General features: G+C 41.4%; 1 protein-coding gene across 4 annotated transcripts in view; it reads left to right on the top strand.

The window, feature by feature from the left end:
- The window catches only part of LOC132792266 (bromodomain adjacent to zinc finger domain protein 2B), a 45,012-nt gene extending 27,367 nt beyond the window's left edge, over positions 1-17,645 (top strand). Inside the window, exons 5-18 of one of the 4 annotated variants that reach the window (XM_060801554.1) lie at positions 1,594-2,087; positions 2,151-2,887; positions 3,846-3,940; positions 4,124-5,121; positions 5,890-6,162; positions 6,263-6,619; positions 6,687-6,752; positions 7,455-7,496; positions 7,573-11,742; positions 13,219-13,775; positions 14,086-14,562; positions 14,647-15,295; positions 16,339-16,460; positions 16,524-17,645. In XM_060801554.1, the coding sequence (XP_060657537.1) occupies positions 1,594-2,087; positions 2,151-2,887; positions 3,846-3,940; positions 4,124-5,121; positions 5,890-6,162; positions 6,263-6,619; positions 6,687-6,752; positions 7,455-7,496; positions 7,573-11,742; positions 13,219-13,775; positions 14,086-14,562; positions 14,647-15,295; positions 16,339-16,460; positions 16,524-16,680 (9,194 nt within the window). In that variant the 3' untranslated portion in view covers positions 16,681-17,645. Of the gene's footprint in view, positions 1-1,593; positions 2,088-2,150; positions 2,888-3,845; positions 5,122-5,889; positions 6,163-6,262; positions 6,620-6,686; positions 6,753-6,849; positions 6,895-7,454; positions 7,497-7,572; positions 11,743-13,218; positions 13,776-14,085; positions 14,563-14,646; positions 15,296-16,338; positions 16,461-16,523 lie in introns of those variants that run through there. The other 3 variants (XM_060801552.1, XM_060801551.1, XM_060801553.1) reach the window with 3 other exon arrangements.
- The last annotated feature ends 7,214 nt before the right edge of the window (positions 17,646-24,859 follow it).

Raw genomic sequence — 24,859 nt, 5'->3', positions numbered from 1 at the left:
TGAGTAAAATGTCGGCATCGACACAACACACAAGAGAACCAGACAAAGAGGAAGTCGTCAGTTGAAGATGGAAGATGATAATGAAGGGGAAGGTGTTAAAGTGCAAGAAGTTACGCTTAGCAACTGCGGGTGACAAGCAAAGAAAGCAAGTTAAGAAAGTAAGGGCAGCGAGGTTGGACTCTTAGATACTCCTTAAACTTAATGGATGGAACAGGAAGTATAATGAGCACAAGACTAAAAGGGAAAATTGCAAGATGGCAGGCAAGATAATCAAGCACAAGTTTCAAAAATAAGACTGATCAACCTTAAAACTAAGGAACAAGAAAAATCGATTGTGAATACATTTTTGTTGGAATATACAACAAAAGAAGGGAAGTCATTTAGATGGAATTGGGTCAACAGGGTGATAAATGGCATTAATATACAGAAAAATTACCAATTTAAAAATAACCAACTATAGCTTAACATGTAAAAGTATAGTTAAGCAAAAGAACATCCAAATCTGCTTGGATTTTCTGGATTACGAGATATATTAACATATATTGGCTGTAGTTTGATTTTAGTGATCTTTGTTATTCTTATTTACGCGAAAACTTAAAGTTCTGTTTAATGACAGACTGACTCCTTGAATTTACAACTCACAGCCTAATCGGTAGTACCTAGAAGGCTGCAATTTCAAAGTAGCATAAAATACAGGTAACTAACTGAACTGATATCATTAGGAATATATATCCTGAGTGGTAAGACTTGGAAGGCTAAAATGGGTACACATCATAGACATGTAAATAGCAACTTTATTAATATCAATTTTTGAAATTAACATATGAAATAATGTTTACTGACTAACTAATATAATAGGGACGCATATTTTAAGCGATGAGACTTAGAAGGTCACGAATTTTGCACATCATAGACAAGCAATTTGATTAATATTAATATATGAAAGTACCGGAAAATAATGACTGACTGTTAGAATTGGAATTATGTTGCGATTTTTACACTGCATAGAAATTAATATTTTAACTTACCGGAAAAGACTGACTGATAGAAGTAGGAACGCTAAACGTAAGCAGTAAGACCGGGAAGGCTGGAATTGTTGAACAGCTTAGACAATCAAAAACTTGATTTATTAATAAGTAAGTAAGAGTTGGAAGATTGCAATTGCTACACAGCATAAACATATAAACATATAAATTGTAACTTTTTTATTATTAATATTTGGAAATAGCATTTGAAATACGTTTAATGACTGACTAATTTAATTAGGAACGCATATCCTAACCGGTTAGACTAAGAAGGTTGGGATTATTGCACCTCATGGACAATGTTAACAACAATTTTATAATATTAATATTGCAAAGTACCGGAAAATACTGACAACATATTGAGTGATAGAATAGGAACCCAAGGCCTTAGCAACTACAAATACCGAGTTTATCAATATGAAGTAAGAGCTAAGAGAGTGTAATTCTTAGACAGCTTTACCACGCTTATAAGTACAGCTATGTATTAGGGCAAAGTTTGCATAGAAAACTTAGGATAGGATTAACAAAATTGTTCTATATTAACATGTTGTCAACTATGTTTTCACAGGCTGGTGGTCGATGGCTCAGCTGGCTGCCCAGGACTACTTCAGTCGTCTGCAGGCCTCGGGTCTGTCACCGTTTCCGCATCCCGATCTCGCAGCCGCCTTCGGACCCGCTGCCATGGCCATGGGAGCAGGCGCCACAGGAGGCAATGCTGGAGCGGGCAGCGCTGCTGGCATGGTGGGCGTAGGCGGTGCTGGAGGCGGTGGCAACAGCGGTGGCGTTGGGTCGAGCAGCAAGTCGAATAAGTCGCGCAAGGAGAAGCGGGCAGCGCAACAGCAACAGCAGCAGCAACAACAACAGCAGCAACAGCAACAGAATCTGGCCAACAGTCTGAATGCAGCGGCAGCAGCTGCAGCAGCAGCCGCAGCGAATAATCCCGCTGCAGCTTTGGCCAGCATGCATGGCTTTGGTCTGCCCGGCAGTGGAATGCAGCCGACGGTGAGCACGGGCAACAGCTCGGCCATCTCCACAAGCAGCAGCGGACACGGTGGCTATAAGGTGAGCATTGAAGGTGAATGGATATTCGTTTATATGGATTACTAAATGGATTTCACCTTGCAGAGCACGGCCAGCGCTTATGGCAAACCCTCGACAATGACAAGCAGCAGCAGCGCCAGCAGCTTGGCGAGCAATCCTGGCTCTGCCTACGATCCGGTGACGCTGCACAAGGAACTGCTCGCCATGCAGGCGGTGGCAGCAGCAGCCTCCGGCTCTGGTGTGGGCGGCATGTCCGGCAGCTCAAACAGTTCCTCGGGCAAAAAGTCGAGCAGCAGCAACAGCGCCTCATTGCATGCCCATGGCCTCTCCAATCTGGCAATGAGTCTGAGCAACAGCGGCGCCGGTAGCGGCAACAACAATTCCGGCATCATGTCCAGCAGCAAAACAAGCACAAGTGTCAGCTCCAGTTCGGCTGCTTTAGGCGGCATGCATCCTGGCATGTCCATGTCGCCACACGCCAGCTTATCGGGCAGCAGCTCGGGCAAGGAGCGAGATCGTGACCGGGATCGAGACAAGAACAATCCATCGTTGAATGCCTTGAATTCGTTGTCACAATTTGGTGCTCTCGGCATGACGCCACAGCAGAGCATGCAGGCAGCCATGAATGCATTTGCAGCTAGCACTGGCGTGACGCCCAGTGCCACAGTCACCTCCTCGGCTCATCCCACGCAGCAGCAGCAACAGCAGCAGCAACAACAGCAGCAGCAGCAACAGTTGCCCAGCTCAACGTTGACAACGGGCAGCGGCAGCAGCAAAGGCAGCGCCAAGGATTACATGAGCAATGCGGCCATGATGAGCAGGTGAGAAGACGCTCCTTTAGTTTTATTTAATGCCTACGTAATATTCGCTTAGCGGCATATTTGTCTCATTTATGAAAAATTCATGCGACATAAGTTTAATACGTGGCCGTTAAACGAGGATTTTATTGAATGTCTTCCTCATATTCGCTTAGCGGCATATATTGCTCACCTAACAGTGACTGCTTAACAAAAAGATTGAATACTTATTGCTTAATTTAACAGCTTTTATGAGTTTAAGTTGTGAACGTTAAGCGAGGTTTCTGTGCATTGAATAATGTTGCTACAGTTAACTTTATAAACTTTCATAGAATACTTATTAACCTTAACGGTTCCTTAAAAAAATATGAAAAGCAAAGAAAATAAGTATCATTACTACTCTTAACATCCTATTTTCTGCGTTCCAGTATTTGCCGTTAAACGAGGTACAGTTAATTTATTATAATCCATATTGTTGCTGTTGTATTTAAATACATGTTTACACATTGTCATACAACAGCATATTTGCCTCAATTATCTAAAGAAAAGCTAGAGATAACAGAATTATTTCGATTGTATACTTAACCTATTTGTTAAGCCTCAAATAGTGTCCGTTAAGCGAAGTGTATTACATTTAATGCTATATTGCTGCAGTTAACCTTCTAAATTTGCATAGATTTAGCGGCATATCTTCAGAATGCTTCACTTTCGAATGCTTCACTTAAGAACTTATTTATTGGTTCGCAAATGTGGCCGTTAAGTGAGGTGTATTCAAATATTAGCATCATAATTTGCATACTTATAACTAAATAAATGTTAAAGAAAATAAATATTTTTATTGCAATCACTTGGAGGCTGATATTTTCGTTTCGAAATGTTGCCGTTAAGTGTGATAAAGCTGTATTAAGTTGTATGCTAAAGTCTTGCCATTAAATGTATAATTTTTAATCCCCAACTAATCTCTGCTTTTCTCCACTTGCAGCAGCAGCGAGCATCCATCGTTGTTGGGCGTTCGATTGCCGCCGGACACGGAGATTATCAAATATACGTCCAGCATCGTGGGCCCCAAGATACCCGGTAGTAACTCGCGCGGTCGCAAGAAGACCATATCCGAAACAGAACAACAACAACAACAGTCCACACAGAAACAACAACACCAAGCAGAACAACAACAACAACACCTGACACCACAACAACAACAACAGCAAAAGGATCTTGAAAGCACAACAAATGCAATTTCCTCTCTGCTTGCGTTTCCAGGCCTCAGTCCAGCGAAGCGTGCCCGCCTCGAGATGGAATACGCCGCCATGGCAGCAGCCGCCCAACAGCAACAGCATCTCCACGGCATGCTTGGAGCAGCTGGCATGCCGATGAGTGCCCTCGGCTTGAGTCCCATGGATCAGTTGAGCAGCGTATCCAAGGCGGTCAGCTCATCGACGCCATCGGCAGCGGCTTCGTCGTCGTCGTCTTCGACGGTGACGAGCACTGCAGGATCAGCGGGATCGGCGACGGGACAGTCGCACAATCAGCAGCAGAGTCACAGCCAGAATGCGTCCAATGATCGCGTGGAAGTGATCAAGTTGCCGCCCACAATCACCTCGAATGGCGCCTACAATCTGTCCAGCAAAGGTTGTGCCAAGGAGCTGCACGATCTTACCGGGGATCCCTCGCTTGCTGGTGGCGTCAATCTCAGCCTGAAGGCGAACACAACGATGCCGGCGAGCGGTGCCATTGGCTCCGCCTCGAATCCCATCACCATCGATGACTTCGATGCGCCTCTGAATCTCTCGATGAAGCCCTCGGACAAGAGCAGCGGCAGCAGCAGCAGCACAGCAACAGCTGGCGCCGCAGCAACAACTGCCTCAGCCACGTTGGGCAATCTGGCCAGCGAGTATCAGGCGCAAGGAGTTGGAGCTGGCGGTGCCAATAGTCTGCAGAGTCTCAGCTCAATTACGGCTGCCTTGGGCGGCGCTGGTGGCATGCCAGGTGGCTCCATCTCGGGCAGCGGCAGCGGCGCAGGCGGTGCATCGCCTTCACCTGCTGCTGGCGGTTTGCCTGGCGCATCGGGCACTTCCAGCTCGGGATCAGGCTCGGGATCTGGCTCCTCCACGTACAAGGAGGGACGACCACGCAATCTGGGACGTGGCGTATCCAAGCCTAAGAAGAATACGGTGGCCTCGCTGCTGGCGCAATCGCGTGCTGTCGGCTTGAAGCCCATGCTTGCCACACAGCAGCTGCTGCAACAAGGCGCAGATATTGTGAGTTGCCCTTGAAGCGTAGGATTATATGTTTATGAGACAGTTGAGTGAAAAGAACCAAGTTCATTGCAAATAGGAGAATTCAAAATTCGAGGGTAATACATATAGGAGGGTAGGATATATACTTGGTAACAATAATATGTTAAGGAAAGGTGACAAAAGAATTTAATTTTCTCAACGTTTCATTTCTAAGTAACCTATATTTTTGATACAATTTTATCTGTGCGATAGGGAACTGAAAATGTAAAAACATAGACAGTATTTGAGAATAAGGAACAGAATGTTTTTGAACTCGTTTCATCTCGAAGTATCAACCTGAATGTCGGCTATCTTTTAGTAATTATTTTATTTTTTCGATGAGAAACTGAAAACAGGCAGTTATTGAGGATTGAGGAATGGGATCCTTTCGGATACTTTTTAGTAACAATTTTATCTCTTCGATACGAAACTGAAAACATAAAAACACAGACAGACAGTGAGGAAGAGCTAGTTAGCCAATATATTTAAACATCGAAGGATTATAAATAGGCTGAATAGCTTAAGAATTTGAATTTGTAAGCAAAGTGTAAACAGCTAATTCTCAGCTCTTTAATTTACCATAAATAAGTTATTTTACATTTATCATTCCTTGAACGATAAGAGAGAAAATGAAATGTCTTAAACGGAACTTACAATTTATATCAGCTGCTTAATTTTAAACTGAGAAAGGAACTCTAAGTGTTACTAGTAAATTTGCACTCTCAACTGTAACTTTATTTCACTTTGCAGGAAAAGATTCGACTGGCTTTGAGCGAAGCGAACGCACACATGGAAACCTCGACGGATTCGGAGAGCGTCGCTGCAGAAAGCGGACTATCGGAGTCGGAGAGTGAAGATGCCAACATACTCAACGTGGCCGAGTTGCGAGTGCCTCTCGAACTGGGCTGGAAGCGAGACACCGTCATACGTGGCCTGACCAAGCAGGGACAGATCCGGGGCGAGGTCACCTACTATGCGCCAGGGAGCACGCTGCCCCTGAAGACCATTGGCCAAGTGTTTGCTGTGAGTTTGTAGGGCGCATTTTTGTAATTAATGCCTAGAGAAGCAAAACACACTTTGAATTGCAACTTAAATACAACTTTTTTCTCTATCATCTCTTTAGCTACTGGAGCAGCAGCCTTCGAGTCTGACGCGCGAGAACTTTAGTTTCTCGGCTCGTGCCATTGTGGGTTCATTCCTGCAGCCTGCGCCGCCGCCTTATGCCAATGATGGCGAATACATACGCATGACGGACGAGGATGTAGCCAAGCGACTCGAGGATCTGAAGGTATTCACGCGTCAAACGCTGAACGTGGAGCAGCGTATTGAGATTGCCAAGCAGCAGCAGGCAATGCGCGATGCCAAGAAGCAGCAAAAGGAGGAGCTGGCTCGCAACAAGGAGAAGGCCAGACAGGAGAAAAACGCCAAGCTGGAGCAGCAGCGCAAGGAGAAGGAGCTGAAGAATCAGCAGGCCATCGAAGTAAGTTGAGAACGTTGTAATGCCTTGATAACTGGCATGCTAATATATCCTTCTTTCTGCCTTTCAGGAGCGCAAGAAGCGTCAGGAGGAGCTGGATCGTCTTAAGCAGGAAGAGTTACTCAAGAAGCAGCAGGTGAGTTGCCTTTTTATTCAATATTTGTCTTTAGGTTTCAGTTTCATTTGCAAATTTGCTCAAATTGGCATTCTTCTTTGCTTTCCATGCGCTGCAGGAGAAAGAGAAGCGACGTCAGGAAGCAATACTAGCTAAGGAACAGGTACAAAAGCTAAACCCCAGAAAGATCCTCAATTCCCGCTTGAACCTTGCTTATATAATTTATTGTTTGGCAAACTTTTAGATTTGAAAAAACATTTAATTAATGCATGTTACTCCTTGCTCGATCTTTTCCGCTTTGTATTCATAAGTTAAGAAAGAGAAAACATTCTCTCCTTATTTTGATAGATCATACATTTCGCCTTTTGTTTATTATGATTTTCGCAAGATGTATAATTACATTCATTTTTTGTATGTTACCTAGGTCCGATATTTTTTACATTGATAGGCCCCAATATCGAAATTGTATCTTTATTTTAATAGGACATAATTCACTTTCCTTTTTATTACTTATCCCATGAAATTTATTATTTTAAATACTTTCAAGTTTGTCAGCTCTTTGGTTTATAAATTTCGCAGAATGATTTACTTCTAGATTTTAGGTCATCTCCAAATTTGAATGCTTCCACTTCAAAATTAACTTATCCCTGGCAAAATTCCCTTGATTCCGGATCAAACAATGCAGGACTTTTTACTAATCTCATCTACTTTTTCTTTTAACAGGAACTTCAGAAGCAAAAGGAGTTATTGCTGGCTGCTGAAATGGTAAGTTTAATAAACGCATTGATGCTCCCCATCAGATAACTTCCATTAATTTAATGAAAACTTCACAATCTTGCAGGAGCGTGAGCGTCGTCGTCAGCACATGAATCTCATAAGAATGCTAGAGTTGCGTCGCAAGTTTGAGGAGCGCGAGAAGAAGAAACATCAACTGGTGCTCGATCGTCTGATACTGCGAGAACGTCGCATGGCGGAGCGAAAGCGCGATGCTGAGATACTGCAGCTGATACGTAAACCCAACGAGGACTCCGAATTACCGCAGGAGTTGTCGGTGCCAGAACTGGAGCGCATTGCAGGCAATCGTCTGCCTGGCCAGGCGATGGCGGATCTGCTTATGGTCTTTGAGTTCCTGCACAACTTTGGCGAGACTCTAGGATTCGACATGGAATCGTTGCCATCGCTGCAGAATCTGCACGATGCGCTTATCAGTGACAGCAATGCAGATGCCGAGGAGGAACTGCTGTCCGTAATGACACATCTGCTGGTCTGCGCTATTGAGGATCCTGGTGTTCCGAACCCGGGAAGACACACCACGCTCCTGGGTCAATCGCTGCGCAATGCGGACATCACCAACTCGAATGTGTCGGAGATACTGCGCATCTATTTGTATGCCACAGCCACTGGGGAGATTCGTCAGATGCACGGCATCACTGTGGATCGGGAGCGAGAGCGTCGTGTGCCCGATCATCATCAGTTGGATGCGGAGAGTGCCACACACTCGGCCAAGAATCACGAGTACTACAAGTTGTTGCATGAGAACGACACCTGGAAGCTGTCGCATGCGCTCAAGGATCGTCCCTTCGTGGCATTGAATCCCACACGCAAGGCACAAATGTTGGCGCATCTGTGCAACGATCTGCTGATGAACAAGGCGGTGCTGCGCCAGATCGACGGCAGTCTAGAGACCTGCGCTCAGATGCGTAAGGAGAAGTACATGACGGACATGAAGGTACGCAAGTACAAGGCGTTGCATCAGCGCAAAGCTCGCATTGAGGCCTATGAGAAGGCGCAGGCTGAACGCGAGGCAGCGATGCAGGCGCTGCTTGCTCAGCAGAAACTCGATGCGGAGCGGGAACGCGAACGTCTCGCGAAGCTTGCCGAAGCTGAAGCAGAGGCAGAAGCCAGCAAACAAGCGGCTACAACAGCAGCAGAAGCAAATGCGACTACAGAAGATGGAGCTGATGGGGAGACGGCAGCTGCTGGGGAGGGCAACAGTGAGACTAACGAGGAGAAGGAGAAGGACGCACAGCAGCCGCAACCCTTGGATGGGGAACAGCCGCAAGCCATGGAAATAGATGGAGATGCGACACCGTTGAATGCGAGTAATAATGAAGCTGCTCCAATTGGTGTTGTTGCAGCTGCTGAAGCAAGTCCTGCCAAGGAGGAGTTCCAGCAGAACGGCGGAGCAGTCACAGCAGGCGTCGCGGGAGTTCCTGGAGTAGTGGGAATTCCGGGAGTTCCTGGAGTTACCACAGTTACAGGAGTTCCTGGAGTTGCCGGAGTCACGGTAGTCCCAGGACTTCCTGGAGCAGTTGCTGGTGTTCCTGGCGCTCCAGGAGTCACAGCCGAGGCTCTGCTGCAGGCCAAGAAGAGCGGCGCACGCAGCTCCATCAACGAGGATGGCCACAATCAGAGTCACGATGTCAGCATCATTGAGGACGATCTCTCTGATCTCGACTCGGAGATCACCAACGTTGAGGAGGACGAAGACAATCGCCTAAGTGCCGACGAACTGCAAAAGAAGCTGGACAAGATTGTGCGTGCCTCGCTGAATTGCAAGGAAGCGCTGGAGAAGAGCACCAATCAGCTGCGCGCCGCCTGCTTCGGACAGGATCGTTTCTGGCGACGCTACTGGAAGCTGCCGAAGGCGGGTGGCATTTTCATTGAGGCGTTGGAGTCAGCGCAAAACGATATTAGTGACTATCACGAGGCACTCGAGGTCATGGACGAGAAAAATAAGAAGCTAGAGACAAACAATGAACAGCCGAAGGCACCTACGGAAGCTGATGAGGCAGAGGAACAGACGTCTGAGGAGCAACCACCTGCAGCAGAGCCAATGGAGGTGGACGGAAACGAAGACAAAGTGGCAGAGACGCCCAATGAGCCGCAGGAGCAACAGCAGCAGGCGAATCACGAGGCAGCTAATGAAGCGCCGCAAGAAGAGGATGATGACGACGATGATGTGCAGGAAATCAATAAAGTGGAACCGGAGATTGTAGATCTAGGCGATGACGATGACGACATTATACCGCCCGCTAAGCCAGTGGAGCCGATTATCGCACGACCCGAGATCAAGGTCAAGTCGGAGATGGAACTGATGGGGCCACCGCCCACTGTGATCTCGACGAAGACGGACTTTGAGGCAGAGATCAAGATACCCACAATACCAGGTTTGATTCCCACGCTGAGCAACAACAACAGCAACGGGGGAACTGGATTGGGAATGGGCATGGGAATCGGAGGCAGCAATGGCAACTGTGATAAAGTGGACGCTGCCAACAGTCTGGACGATCTGAAGAAGGAGGACGATTGCATCATCGTATCCACATCGCACCCCAGCGAGGATGCGACACCCAAATGGTTCTCGATCGTGAAGCGTGAAGTACCGCTGATCAGCGAATTGCCTGCAGAGGAAGGTGGTGTCGTTGCCCAGGACCTGCAGCACAGTTATGCCAGCTATCAGAATTGCAGCGCACAGTTGCAGTTACAGGGACATCCGTGGGATCTGATCAACAACATGCAATACTACAGCATACCCATGGAGGAGTGCAAGGTGGACCCGACGAAGTTCAGTCAGGAGTGTATCTTTACGCTGAGCGGTCTGGACGAGAAGCAGATGCAGGCCAAGCTGGATGAGTACTATGAGCAGGGCAAGTTAACGACGGTGTCAAAAAACGGTCTGGCGTCTCCTCATCGTTGCCAGCCAACCGATGAGGAGCAACAGCTGGAGCAACTGAAGCTCTCCAAACCGGAACCCGAAACGGATTCGTTTTTTCGTTTGGGCGCTGATGTCGCACCGGACACGGGAGGCGGGGGCGGTGGCGGAGTCAACAGTGGAGGTGAAGTGACTGAAGTCAAGCCCAAGATTGAGCTGCGTCTGGATGAGGCATTGTCCCAGGCGTATTACCACAACATTGCCAACATGTCGCTAAGCAGCGTGCAGACTTACATCCCCATCGACATTCCATTGCCCCTCTCCATGACACCCGACGAGCACCGACTCCTGGAGCAAGTGAAACTCGCCGGTTTTCCGGAGAAGGTTCACGGGGTTTATGTGCCCCGTCGGCAACGCTACGGTTGGTGGCAACTGGACGATGAGCAGAAGTTGCGCCAGCTGCTCAAGACCCTGAATCCCTCGGGATTGCGAGAACGTGAACTGCAGGAGAATCTGACACGTTTCCTCGGTCTCGAGCAACCGCTGGGCGTCAACTATCAGCTGAAGCTGAACGAATCGCACGTGGAACTCGTGGAGTACATGCAACCGGATAAGATTGGCGATTGGAATCCCAAGGTGGCGCGTCGCGTTGAGCTGGCGTTGTTGGAGCAACTCGAGTCGCTCGAAGATAAGGTGGCAAGTGCCTCGATGCAGCTAAAGAATTGGCAGCTGCCAACGCGCAGCGAGAATGAATTGAATCTCACAGAGCTGGAGGATCTAACCGAAGCGGAATTTGTCAGCATCATTCCCATGATCAGGGAGCGCATTATTGACCTCGAAGCGAACATTGAGCGACGCTACTTGAAGCCACCGCTGGGATCGCAGACGGGTGATGCACACCTAGCTGTGATTGCCCAGAATCAGCACACTTCGACGCAGACACAGAACTCTGCCTCCGCCGCGGCTTATCTGCTGCAGATGCAACAGCAGCAGCAACAGTTGATGGCGGCGCAGCAACAGCAACAACAGCAGCAGCAACAGCCTGGCAGCAATCTGAATGCCTCCTCGTTTAATGAACGCACCATGGCCTTGGCAGCGGCTGCTGCGGCAGCTGCCCCAAGTGTCGCCTCCTGTGATGGAACCGCAGCAGTTGGTGGCACCCTAGAGCCTTGCTCGGGTGCCGCCTCGCCATCGAGCAACTGTGACAGCGACAAGGATGAGAAGATCGAGAACATACCCAAGGGTCTGGTGCAGTGGCGAGATGCCGTCGCCCGCTCCCACACCACCGCACAGCTGGCCATGGCTTTGTATGTGTTGGAGTCGTGTGTGGCCTGGGACAAGAGCATTATGAAGGCGGTAAGTTTGCCCTCTTTTCTTTTTTGGTTGATTCTTTCGGTTTCGTTTCTTCTTTTGGCTTTTCTCTTAGCTTGGCACCCCCCAGTTCCCCACTCCCACTATATTCCCCCCTCATTGCAAGCTGCCATTGGTGCATAGAAACTAATCAATCAGTTTTCTCCCCTTCCTACTCCTTACTTAGTTTGTTGGCTTCCATTTTAATACACACACACACACTCGTAGTCATCACATCAAAAGTAGTTTCCACTCACATATATACACATACACACACACACATACACTCACATGCACTAACCATTTTCACCACTTTTCATTTCTGTAATCTAGCTTGATCCCTAGAAAGTTTTTCCGTTAAGATAGAAATTAAAAGACAGAAAAGATATCAGTATTGATAAATTAATAGTAGTAATTTCAATAGTTTAACAATTTTATAGCTAAATTCAATGAAGAGCTTAGGAATATCATATAGATATGCTATGAAAGGAATAAATGAAGGATATTTCAATGAATATTGCAAAATAGGAAAATAAAATATCACTTAAAGATCTCCATGATACAAATTTATATATTGAATATTGCAAAATAGGAAAATAAAATATCACTTAAAGGTCTCCATGCTACAAATTTATATATTGAAATTACTTTAATGATATTTTCCATAACTTGGAACTATGGTCAAAAGAGAACAACAGATATTTAGAGTTAGATATATTATACTTTTTTATTTGTACTATTCGAAACATAAAGCTACAAGTACAGCAAATTATGTTAAGATCCAGAATATTAATTAATTTCATTATAGAAAATTGAGTCAACTATGACAGAGAGTAAAAAACGGAAGTTTAATAAGTATTATAGATCGTTATTTTATTTCCTTGGTTTATTTTAGAAAGATTTCTTACTAAGTTGCATGATTTTCAATTTTATTTTTTAGCTTAGTAGATCAACTTTTTCTTAAGTAGTACTTTTCTTTATGCATCCCCCAAAAAAATGTCCTTAATTGAAAACAAAATTTATTAAGTGCCTTGAAAATTAATTCGATGTTTTTATTGTTTGTTCTTTTTCTTTCTTAACACTTTCGCTGAATGTTTGACTTGTTTGTTGTTTGTGGTGTTCCAATGGTGTTCTCTTTGATCAAAAATCAAAAAACGAATTTAACGCTTTCATACTCACACACATACACATACACCTACATACACTCACACACACACAACTAAAAACACATACCTACATAAACATTGCCATTTGTTTTCACAATTGAATGCTTTTGTTGCCATACCCGCTACCGTTACCCGTTTACCCGTTACCGTTTGCCTGCTTAAACGAACGCAACCTTTGCCCACCATCACTGTTGACCCGAACACGAACACGAAACGCAAACGCAAACGAACTCAAACTCACACTCGAACGCAACTCGAACTGCTGACTACACAACTCGAACTCCAACTTGGTTCAATTAAATGTTGCGCACGAAAGTATGCAACGCGCACAACAAAGAACAACAAGTCCAACAAAAAGAAAAGCAGCGCCAAAAAGCAGGCAACACCCCAGAAGAAGCAGCCATCAAAACAAGCCAAGAAGGACAAAGAGAAGGAAAAGAAATCAACGCCGAAGAAATCAAAGCAAAAGTCCAAGGAGAAAGAGACGACGCCTACACCGCCACCGCCGCCCCCGCCGATGACCATTAAAATCAATCTGAAAGCGTTGGCGCAAAACGGTTGCGTCGACTCCAACTACAACAGCAACTCGCAATCGAACTCGAACAGCGACAGTGACACGGACAGTGACTGCAACTCGAACGCGAACTCAAACTCGAAAACGAAAACGAACGGGAAACGCCGGAGACAACAGGGACAGGGACGACGTTCAGGCACTACTACAAACTCTTGCAAATATTCAAATTCCTTACAGAATTGCCAGTTCTGCACGTCGGGCGAGAACGAGGACAAGCTGCTGCTATGCGATGGCTGCGACAAGGGCTATCACACCTATTGCTTCAAGCCCAAAATGGACAACATACCCGATGGCGACTGGTGAGTACAACAACAACAAGCAACAACAACAGCCCATACATCTCCCATCTATCTCTTGAACTCGAACCTCGAACTCAAACCTCGAACTTCAACTCCAACTCGTCTCTCGTGCTCATCTCTCACAACATTTGTCGCGTCGTTTTGCGTTTTGTTATCGTTATTGTTTTTGTCTTGTCTACCGCCCACGTTCCTCGCCACGCCCACGCCACGCACTGTGCCGCGTACCGCCTCCCCCCCTCTAGCCACCAGTAAGATAATTTTTTACTGTTGTCAACTAATGAGTTTCTTGTTCTCTCTCACTCTTTCTTAGGTACTGTTATGAGTGCGTCAACAAGGCAACCAACGAGCGCAAGTGCATCGTCTGTGGCGGTCATCGTCCCTCGCCCGTTGGCAAGATGATCTACTGTGACTTGTGTCCACGCGCCTATCACGCCGACTGCTACATTCCCCCCCTGCTGAAGGTGCCGCGTGGCAAGTGGTATTGCCACGGCTGCATCACTCGAGCGCCGCCGCCAAAGAAACGCAGCGCTGCCAGCAGCAGCGGCGGCGGCAGCAGCAGCAAGTCTCGGCGGGATCGCGATGCCAGCACCGCGGCCAAGCGACGTGGCAACGAGAAGCAACAGCTGCTCGCCTCCGCCGGCAGCATGGAGCAACTCTGCCCCATCGATCCGCATCAGCAACAACAGCAACAACAACAGCAGCAGCAGCAACTGTTGCTGCACAGCTCACAGCAGTCGTTGAACTCGTCGCATGACGAGTCCATGACATCCTTGCCAGCGCCGCTGAGGTGAGCCAAAGACTGACTACAAGTCGTTGCCTCAGCTAAACACATCCGTCCCTCCCCTCCATCCCCCTCTCTCTATCTCTGTAGTCCGGCGCACTCGATTGCCTCGGCGACGTACGATGAGCATCACAACAACTCCATCGACACAAGTCGCTTCCAGGCGCATCTGGGCAACAACAATGGCGGCGTACCGCTGGAGGAGGCAACAACAGGAGGAGGAGTCACCAACTTTGCCACCACCACAGCCACGCCCACCGCCGCCACAGCCTATGTGCCACCGAGCCAATTTGGTGTCGTGCCACCGCCACAAGCCATGCAGTTTGTTGCCATGTCACCGCGTGCCGTCACGCCCACTCGAACTCCAACGCCCACGCCTGCGCCGACACCGCCGCCTCCTGCGCTGCTTGCGCCTCTGCAGCCGCCGACGCCCAACTTAACGGCGCCGGTGTTGATGCAACCCTCGCCCACAGCGCTGCTCAATGTGACGTGTCAGTCGCCGCCACAGCAGCAGCAGTCTCAGATGATGGCCATGCCCTCGCCACGCACTTGCACGCCCACGCCGCCAGCTGTGGCAGCTGGTGGTGGAGCTGCCACACAAATGTCGCCGCCGCCCATCAACATTCATGCCATACAGGAGGCCAAGGAGAAGCTGAAGCAGGAGAAGAAGGAGAAACATGCCACCAAGAAGCTCATCAAGGAGCTCGCAGTCTGCAAGACGCTGCTTGGCGAGATGGAGGTAAAAATACATTGTATTTAAGGATGTATAAAGATACTATTGAGTTGTCCCAAAGATGTATAAAGATACTATTGAGTTGTCCTAATGTGCGAACGCAAAAAGCTTGTATTTAAGAAGTATAAGGAGACTAAGGAGTTGTTGGAATATGTGAAACCAAACAGGCTGTATATTGTATATTATAATAAGCTCATATCGTTTATGAACTATATATCTCTATTAAAGATTTATGCAATAATTCTTTAAGGAGCTATACAAATAATTGTAATCTAATTAATGCTTTACCAACTTGTCAATTTGGAAATCGTTTAACAAATGAAAACAGAATTCATAATTGAGTTCAGTCGGTTCAAATTCTTATTTTTCTTAAGACATCTTAAAGTTATAAATCTAAGCTAGTAAATAGAGTAATTAATTCATATGAAGAGGCTTCTAGTTAGTAGAAGAATATAATAAGGCAGATAGAGATATGTTATAGATTTTATAAACAGATAAAGTGAATAGTTGAGTAAATTCAAAAAATATGATTGCACTGTACCTTGTAATGAAGCCAGTTCGTTTGAAGAAGCTGCTGGACTCGTAACGTCATGAAATGCGCACCCGATAGCTTTCGGCTACTAGTTGATCATAAAGTTGAAGGCAAAAATGAAATCCATTCCGTTATTACCTGCATTATTAAAATAATTCACGTAGCTAATTGAAGGAGGAAAGGTGAAAGTATATAGGAGGACAGTAAACAGAAGAGAAAGAATATAGCTAGAAGAGGGACAGGGACTTTGCACTCACCAAAGAAAGAATGACAGAACCTCTAAGAGAAGTTCCTCATTAGTCAAACCAACTCAGTACTACTTTATTACAATCAAATTCTGTGGAATTGTAACAAAACAAACAGAAAAACACTCAATTATTCACTTAAACTTAATCTCCAGTTGAAATCTTAAAATCTTCACTTTTAATGAATGATATAAGTTTTTAGCTCCGTTAGTTCCTAATTATTGCATTTTGTTATAACATATATTAAATGCTTTCCATTATTTATTCATTAGCTTCATGAGGATTCGTGGCCATTTCTGCTGCCCGTGAACACCAAACAGTTTCCCACATATCGCAAAATAATCAAGACACCCATGGATCTGTCCACCATCAAGAAAAAACTGCAGGACTTGACGTAAGTGAGCTGAGATGACAGCACTTAGTGCGATATTAATAAGATTTCCAATCACTTTTACAGCTACAAGTGTCGCGAAGACTTTTGTGTGGATGTGCGTCAAATCTTTGACAACTGCGAGATGTTCAACGAGGACGATTCGCCAGTGGGCAAAGCGGGGCATGGCATGCGCAAGTTCTTCGAATCGCGTTGGACGGAATTGACCGATAAGCACTCTTGATATCCTCCGCTGGCGCAGCATGAGATGGCAACAGCAGGAGGAGGAGGAGGAGGAGGAGTGGGAGCAGCTGAGGCAGCTCTAACAACTGGGGAAGCAACAACAGTATCAGCTGGAGCAGCTGCAGCGGTGGCAGCAACATTAGGAACACCAGTGACAGCCGCAACAGCCGCACAATTTTGGTAGAAGAAAGCCGAAAAGAGAATTGAATATTGTATATAAGAGGAGAGGAGAGGGGAGGTAGCTGTAGTTTGTATTATTATGCATTATATATATTTATACAATACAATATGGAACATACACAACAACTATATATACGCAGCTATATATATAGAGAACGAGAAAGGGAAATGGAAACGAGAGTATTGAACGTCCTAAAAAAAAAGAGTTGAAGCTACGAACAAAGCAGCAAACGAAGGCAAACATAACTGAGGAAAGATTATGTGTATTTTAAGCAGAGAGATGATAAATAGTAATTAATTATCATCTCATTGTAATGCGAGTGTTGTCTGTAAATGCAAGATTTGGAACAGTATTTTGTGCACAAGGCTGCGTTGGGGCTTTGTTAATATTATTATGATTTGCGATTGTATTAAATGATAATTTCTAGTTTAGTTGGAACTCTAGCCGTTAAATCTTAGCAACTATAAACTCTAAAACTACAACTAATTGCATACGATTATTATTATTATTATTATTGTATACTTTACAAACATCATGACATTGTACTTTATTTGATAGCAATCACACGCTCATTTAAGTTTTAACTTGTATTTGTACTTATAGTGAACGCGATTTGTATATGTATGAAAGCATTAATTGTATTTATATTGACTAAACTATAACTATAACTAAATCTAAATTTAAAAGAAAACTACAAAACTAACGCTATACTTAATTATTAATGACAACAACAACAACAACATCAACAACAAAAAACCATACATACTCACAAAAACAAAACAAAAGGAAAAGAAGCAAAAGATAAAACGTTGTGTAAATGAATTCGAAATTAAAAAACAAATACTATTAAATTATTTTCTGAGTGTACAACAAAAGCAAAAACAGCGTCATTTTATATATAACAATAACATTCGAATAGTGAGGATGGGAGGCGGAGGAGGAGTATTACAGTATTACAGCACACAAATATACATATTATTAAAGGCAACAACAAAAAAAAGGAAAAACAAATTTAACAATCGGACAATTAAGGCAATTTTACAGCTTAGCTTAGAAACGAATTATGAATGTGGCATATTATTAGGCGAACTCTGCGCAACAAAAACAAAAACATAAACAATTTTAGCTGTAAATACAAAAAGAAGAAGAAATAAATATATACACATAACAACAATTCACAATAAATTTATATATATACACAAATACAAAAATACAATATAGTATATGCCGAGTGTTGTTAATCACCAGAATACAAGAATATTTACATGGAAATTTTTGCATAAATTATAAATGATTTGCAGTGCAGCACAATAAATAAAAAAAACAATTGACCGATCGATCGATACAACAAACAAAACATTATTGGCATGTTCAATCACAAGATAACAAAACATATAGACATAGACAGAGAACCTCAAACAACAAATCGAACTACCTACAAAGCAGCAGCAGAAGCAAGCTACAGAATCAGCATCATTATCAGACAAGAAACATAAACCAGTTAGCATTATCCAATCCCCAACATATATATATATTGTATGTTATGCCATTAACTGATATTTATAAATGTGTTTAGCAGTAGTTGGTTGTAAATACAAAAAAAAAGGACATACTAAAGTTAGCAGAGACTTGTACATACTGACAAATAAATCTAGAAAGATAGTGAACGAAGCAAGAGAAGAGAGAGAAAGAGCATTCGCAATTCGACTATGCTCCTGTTATACCAACTGCAACAGTAAACCGAAGATCGCAAGTTTATTCCGACTTTTTTTTAAGCGCTTTCGCCTCGTTTCGATGCCCAAAAAAAACAAAAAAAAATGAAATCAATCTGTAGGAAATGTGAAAACAATAACTAATTGCATGTGTGTTGTTTTTGGTGATACATAACAGAAATACATTTATTTTTAAAGCATATTTAAATAATAATAATAAACGATATATTAATAATGACAAAATAAATAACGATAATAATAACACTTTACCATATATACAACCTATTTAATGACGAACGCATATTAAAACATATGATTGTGAGCAAGCCGCAAACAAAACAAAAACTTACGGAAAAAAACAAAAATAAAATGCAAAAAAATCAAGAATCTCAAAATTGAAAAAATTCATTACAAAAAAAAAACAACAAAATCCAATCCTTTCGACATTTGTGCACACACGGAAAGAAATACAACTAAATAATATCAAAAATGTATAAAACAAGACTTTTTATTGTTGAGAGAGTTTTGAAGAGCTTAAGAAAGGTAAGAACACAGGTAAGGAAGGTTCAATAAACCATTTCGATTTATCTTAAAGGTATTATTTTGTGTCCTATATTGACATTTTTTAAACAAAAAATCTAGTTATCCGATTACAATCTTTGGGAATGACCTAAAGGAATGCATATCTATCCTTAAGCTCATTCCCATTGCCAAGATAACCTAAAAATATTGTAATCGGATAACTAGATTTCTTGATTAAAAGATGTAAATATTAAGGACATCATTTAACATAGGTATAATTTTGCTTCCCAAAATAAAAAATATAATCGGACACTTGGATTTGTGGTTATAGACATATAAAACTTAAAAAAGTAGAACCAGGAAATAATTGTCAAGATATACATAATATCAAAGATTATCAACTACAAATAACTACAGTAGAAAATAGTTTTTATGGATCGATTTTTATAAAAACAAGTAAGAAAGCTACAGTCGATTGTGTTTGATTGTGAGATACATAGTGGTATTATTCTTAAAGTATACCAAATAAAAAACTGAAAAAATACTAAAATATACCGAATGTCATATTTGGTATATATTTTATATTTTGTACTACTGCCGAAATATATAAAAGAGATTAAAATATACCACATTGTCAGCCAAATCAGCTAAGATAATGCAGTAGGAAAAATTTGCTATACAAAAGTATTTCTTCAATAACTTCTACTATTTGTATTCGATCGCAATCAAATTCTCAGGAATGGTAAATACTATAGTTACTGTCGGAACTAAAATTCGCGCTATAGCTTTAAAATCACGCTTGATTATTTGATTTTTGTTCATTTACGGAGGCGGAAAACTTAATCAGAGTGCAAACTTTAGCAAATTGCTCTTAAAGTCTCTAAGATCTAGGTGTTCATACGGACAGACGGACTTGGTTATATCGTCTCGGTTGTCGATCAAGAATATATATACTTTATGGGGTCGGAGATGCCTTCTTCTGCCTGCTTCATTGCATTTCATTGCCTTTTATTTTAGTAGATTTGAAAAGGTAAAGTTATTTTTTTCAGACAAATATGACGCATTTGTTAATGCAGTTCAATTAGTTATGTGCGGATTAATTGATTATTCTATAGAATTCTTTTATAGATTAGGTAAAGTAAACATATCATGCATAATTTTCTTTAATTTTTAGCACAAAATGCTCAAATTACGATGGCCTAATTTCCAGCTGATCAATTAGTAGATGTAATACATTTAATGCTGCACAAAATGGAGATCGTAAATATGAGGTAAGGAGGAGTTTACAGCTCCAGTCGAACCCTTGTCATGATAGCAATCCTTTAGAAGTGCATCCTGTGAGCCAATTTGGTTGTCAATTACATAAAAGATGCACTGCAAGTGGCATGCAACCTCAGGCGTTGCAACTACAACTCTTCGATCGAGTTGAAGTTGAAACGAATCAGACCGCAGAGTCGGGTCAACCCTTTGGATGCAAACTTGTGCCATTGGTTGCCACACGCCATTTACAGTTGCAGCAGTTGAAGCAGTGGAAGATGCAGTTGCAGTTGCACTCGTTGGGGGCACATCAACTGTCTGTTGTGCTACATGCATAGTTGATGGGATACATGACCATAAACAAATTGAGTGCATGGCAATTACAAATTTGCCGTCTTGCAAACGCATCAAAAAGTCACCGCAAACTGACGGCAAATGTTCATTGGCCATGTCGAGCTCAATTTGGGATCCCAGAGTCGAGTCTTTTGCAGCTGGAGTTGAAGCTTCAAGTTGGTTGATCAATCCGACATTGTAAATCATATAAAGTAAAGTGGGGAATTTGCCAAAGACGACTACGAAAATCAATCGACAAAAAGTCCTCACATAAATCACATTTTCGGTCACGTTGACAGATTGGCAGCAAATTTGCATGTTTGGGTTTTTTATTTAGGTGCGATTTTTACTGTGAAATTGGCCATAAAATGTGCTCAGGAACTGTGTGTGTGAGAGCTGTGTGGGAATTGCGGCGAACTTCTTTAGGTGTTAATACTGTTCCCTTTTTTACGACGCATCCAATTCCATCGTAATCCGGAACAATCAGCGTTAAAAAGCCGACAACCTGCGCACGCAAACGACTCATTAAACCTCCTCTTAAAAGACATTTCGTTATAACTTTGTGAGTGATGTACATATGTACATATATGTACATCTATGTATGTATGTGTATGAAGTTGGAGATCTCCTCTTTGGTCAGTCGCTGGCCAATGCCATTGACAGTTTGAAAACTGGAAACTCGAAACGCTTTAAAAATCGCTGATTTATGTAATTATTCGGGGCGACAAGAATTTCGTGCCCAACTCAACTCTGTTCTTCCTCAAAGGGTCTCAACTGCAACAAGATAAACTTGCGTGACTTCAAAGTTACCTTATTGTTACCAAATTTAGTTAAGTATTTAGTATATTTACTGAAATTATTTATTAATTTAATATTATTATTATTCTATTATTATTGCTCAACTTGCGCGACCGATTTTAATAATTTAATTTTTAACCAGAATACCAAAATATTTAGTATATTTCCAGACTACATGAACTATTAAGTTATATTTGTATTATGATGTCTATGACTTATTATTATATATTATAATATTATTATTATTGCTCAACTTGCGCGACTTTAAAGTTACCTTAATGTTGCCAAATTTAGTTAAGTGACAAATAAAGTTGTTGGTCAAAATACCAGAATATATAGTATATTTACAAACTACATGAATATTATTATTATTATATATTATATTATTATTTTATTATATTATGATTGCTATCTAAACCGAATGAAAGTTATTCTTTTGCGGAATGAAATAGTAGAAAAATAGCTTCGTTTTATTTTCTAAATTTCATTTTATGTCATAACATTTATTGTCTAAAATAAAAATGAAAAGATTTGTTATGTTTAAAAGCTCCATTTAAGCATACTTTAAATTTACTTATTTTAATAAATTTGTACTGGAAGATGACATCTAAGATATTTTGCTGTTTAATAAATGACTTTCTGAACAAGAAATAAAATAATGACATTAAAAAATTGGTAATTTAAAATAATTAAATAAGTTTTATTTCAAAAGATTGCCTAAAGTCGCTTTAGCTTATCTCATTGTAGTAAGGAATTGTAATCGTGAATTTAATAAAATAACAATCCTAAAAAGTTTGAAAAGATATTATCAAATAAAAATAAAAATTCCTTAATATGCAAGAAAGTTCGATTACAAAACACGATTAATACAATAAACCCTTTTTTTATCTCATAAAAAAGAAATAATTTTCTATTAAGAATTTAAAAATCTAAAAATAATTTTTATTTTTGTAGAATAATATATTATCGTTAATAATGGTGTTTATTTATTACATATTTATTTATTTAACATCATTGTATTATATTAAGTTAAAAGCCATAATTTAATCTCACAGTTGGGAAGCTGTTGCCCTTTAACTGTTTTTATAAATTTGGCCCATAGTGCTTATGTATATAACAGTACAAGTTCTTTATAGCACTTAAAGATCACATAGCACTATTGCAACATTGAAGAATTGTTTCTTCAATTCGTTCATTGAATAATTCTTCTTGATCGTCTTCATATGACTTATGGAGACACTGGAAAATCGGCCCTTATATTTAAAACTTCTGATTGAGCCAAATTCAAGACACTTTATTGGAATAATTATACTTACAAAGCTCACATATTTTTGCCATGTCTCTAAATTGTTTACTTTTACAAACCAAAAGACCTCACAGCCAGTCTGAGGCTAGGGTATAAAAGCGACGACAACGATTGCAGCGTGAAGGAGACACGACAAGCTAAAGCAAAGCTGCGGCTGTTGCAGCAGCATTATCAAAACATCATGGAAGATGACCAAATTAACTGACTGCAGCGGCCCACGATGGCGACGACTCCAACTCCATCTCCAGCTCCAACTCCAACTCCAACTCCGCATCGAAGTGCAGCTTGGAGTGCAGCTTGGAGTGCAGCTTTGGACAACGATGGGATTTCGACTCGCACGCTACCTGCGACTTAGTTGGGCAATAAAATTGCCTCCATCGAAATTAAGAACGAAAAATGTATTGAAAAGTGGTTGGGGCAAAAGGGAAGAAGCAAGCAGAGATAGAGATGGAAATGGAGATGGAGATGGAGATGAAGTTCGAGGAGTAGGAGAATGCAGCAACTAATTTAGCGCTGTGCAACGAAACGAGTTTCATGTCTCTTCGAGCTTAAGCAGTGTATATAAATATATGTATATATATTCATATCACACACACATGTAATTTAACATATATGTATGTATGTGTGAGTGAGCAGCTGGTGACCAGAACGGCCCCCAAAATGGAGTTTGATAATGGGCGCAGATATTTTTTGGGGATTGGTTTTTTCTTTCGTTTTCGACTCTTTTGTGATTGGAACATTAATTAAGACACAAAATGCGATTAAAAAAAGAAACTACAACAACAGCAAAACAACAATGACAATGGCTGCATTATTATAAGTCAGAATAACTCATGAATATGCATGCAGTGCACTCATGAATATTCATAAATTAATGACAGCTCAATGGCTGCCTCGATGCCAATCATGGCAATGGCATTCAGTGGATGCGACTTCACAATGCGTTCTTCCCAAAAACAGAAGTGAATCAACATATTCGCAGCACTCAAAATATTTGAAATAATCAAAGTATTCGAAATACTCCAAATACTCTGAGAAGGTTGGATGCGTTTGCCTTTTACAGAAACGATTTTAATTGAGTTCGGGATTACTTGAAATTGAGTTGCACAAAGATTTCCCTTAAAGGTTACATTAAAAATTATGAGAAATAAATGCATATTTCTTGTCTTATTTATAATTCTAATTATTATTATTATTTTACAATATTTTCATATTTTATTTGTATTAATATGCAGCTGTGAACTTTGAAATAGCAGTGCGTATGATCTAAATATTTACAATTGATAAATAGTATTATGAACGAGACTTTGAGACAAAATTTAGTTAGAATAGAAAATTGTTCATAAAAGAAATAAAATGAAAATTCTAAAAATTATACAAAAAACTAAAATCTGCAATTCATATCATATTGTTTTATATTATTATTAAATACAAGATTAGCCAATTAACCTTTTTCCTAATAAATCGATTTGAAGATAAAGCGATCTGTTACTGTTATTGCAATTGTTTTAAAATAATTTACTTTGCCAATTATCTAGCGAAAATGTCGCGAGCGAAACAATTTCAAGCGAAAAAACATATAGCAACACATTTTTTTTATTATGAGTAAAGATGAATCCTATAGCTCTTGATTAGCTCTTTAATTAGAGCTAAGAATAATTTAAGAATTATTTTTTGATAATTGCAAAGATGAATTAAGGTAATTGCACAAATAAAAAAAAATTCGTACAAAAACCTAAAAAAAAAAATATAGTTTATTGTAAAACAATAAAAAGGTCTTAAAATCAATCTTGGCTCTAAGTATATTGAAAATCCAGAGCTATAAGAATAATTTTTAGCTATTTTTAAAATTGTTTCAGTTTGTGTTTTTTTTAGTGTCGCCCACAACAAATTCCGTCAGAGAATTGTCCATATTAAATATTCCGTTAAATAAGTAGTTCAAGTTTTCTTATAATAGTAGTTTTTAAACGAAGGAAGTTTTTGGACTTCCTTTAATTTTCTTGTCTGTATTCTTCAATTATATTTAAATTCATTTGTACTTAGATGAAGACTATATTTTAGATGTTTTATT

Source organism: Drosophila nasuta, chromosome 3 (assembly GCF_023558535.2).
Source record: "Drosophila nasuta strain 15112-1781.00 chromosome 3, ASM2355853v1, whole genome shotgun sequence".
Taxonomy (NCBI): Eukaryota; Metazoa; Arthropoda; class Insecta; order Diptera; family Drosophilidae; genus Drosophila; species Drosophila nasuta.
The sequence above is the reverse complement of the archived record's forward strand: the minus strand, read 5'-3'. Positions and strand labels throughout refer to the sequence as shown.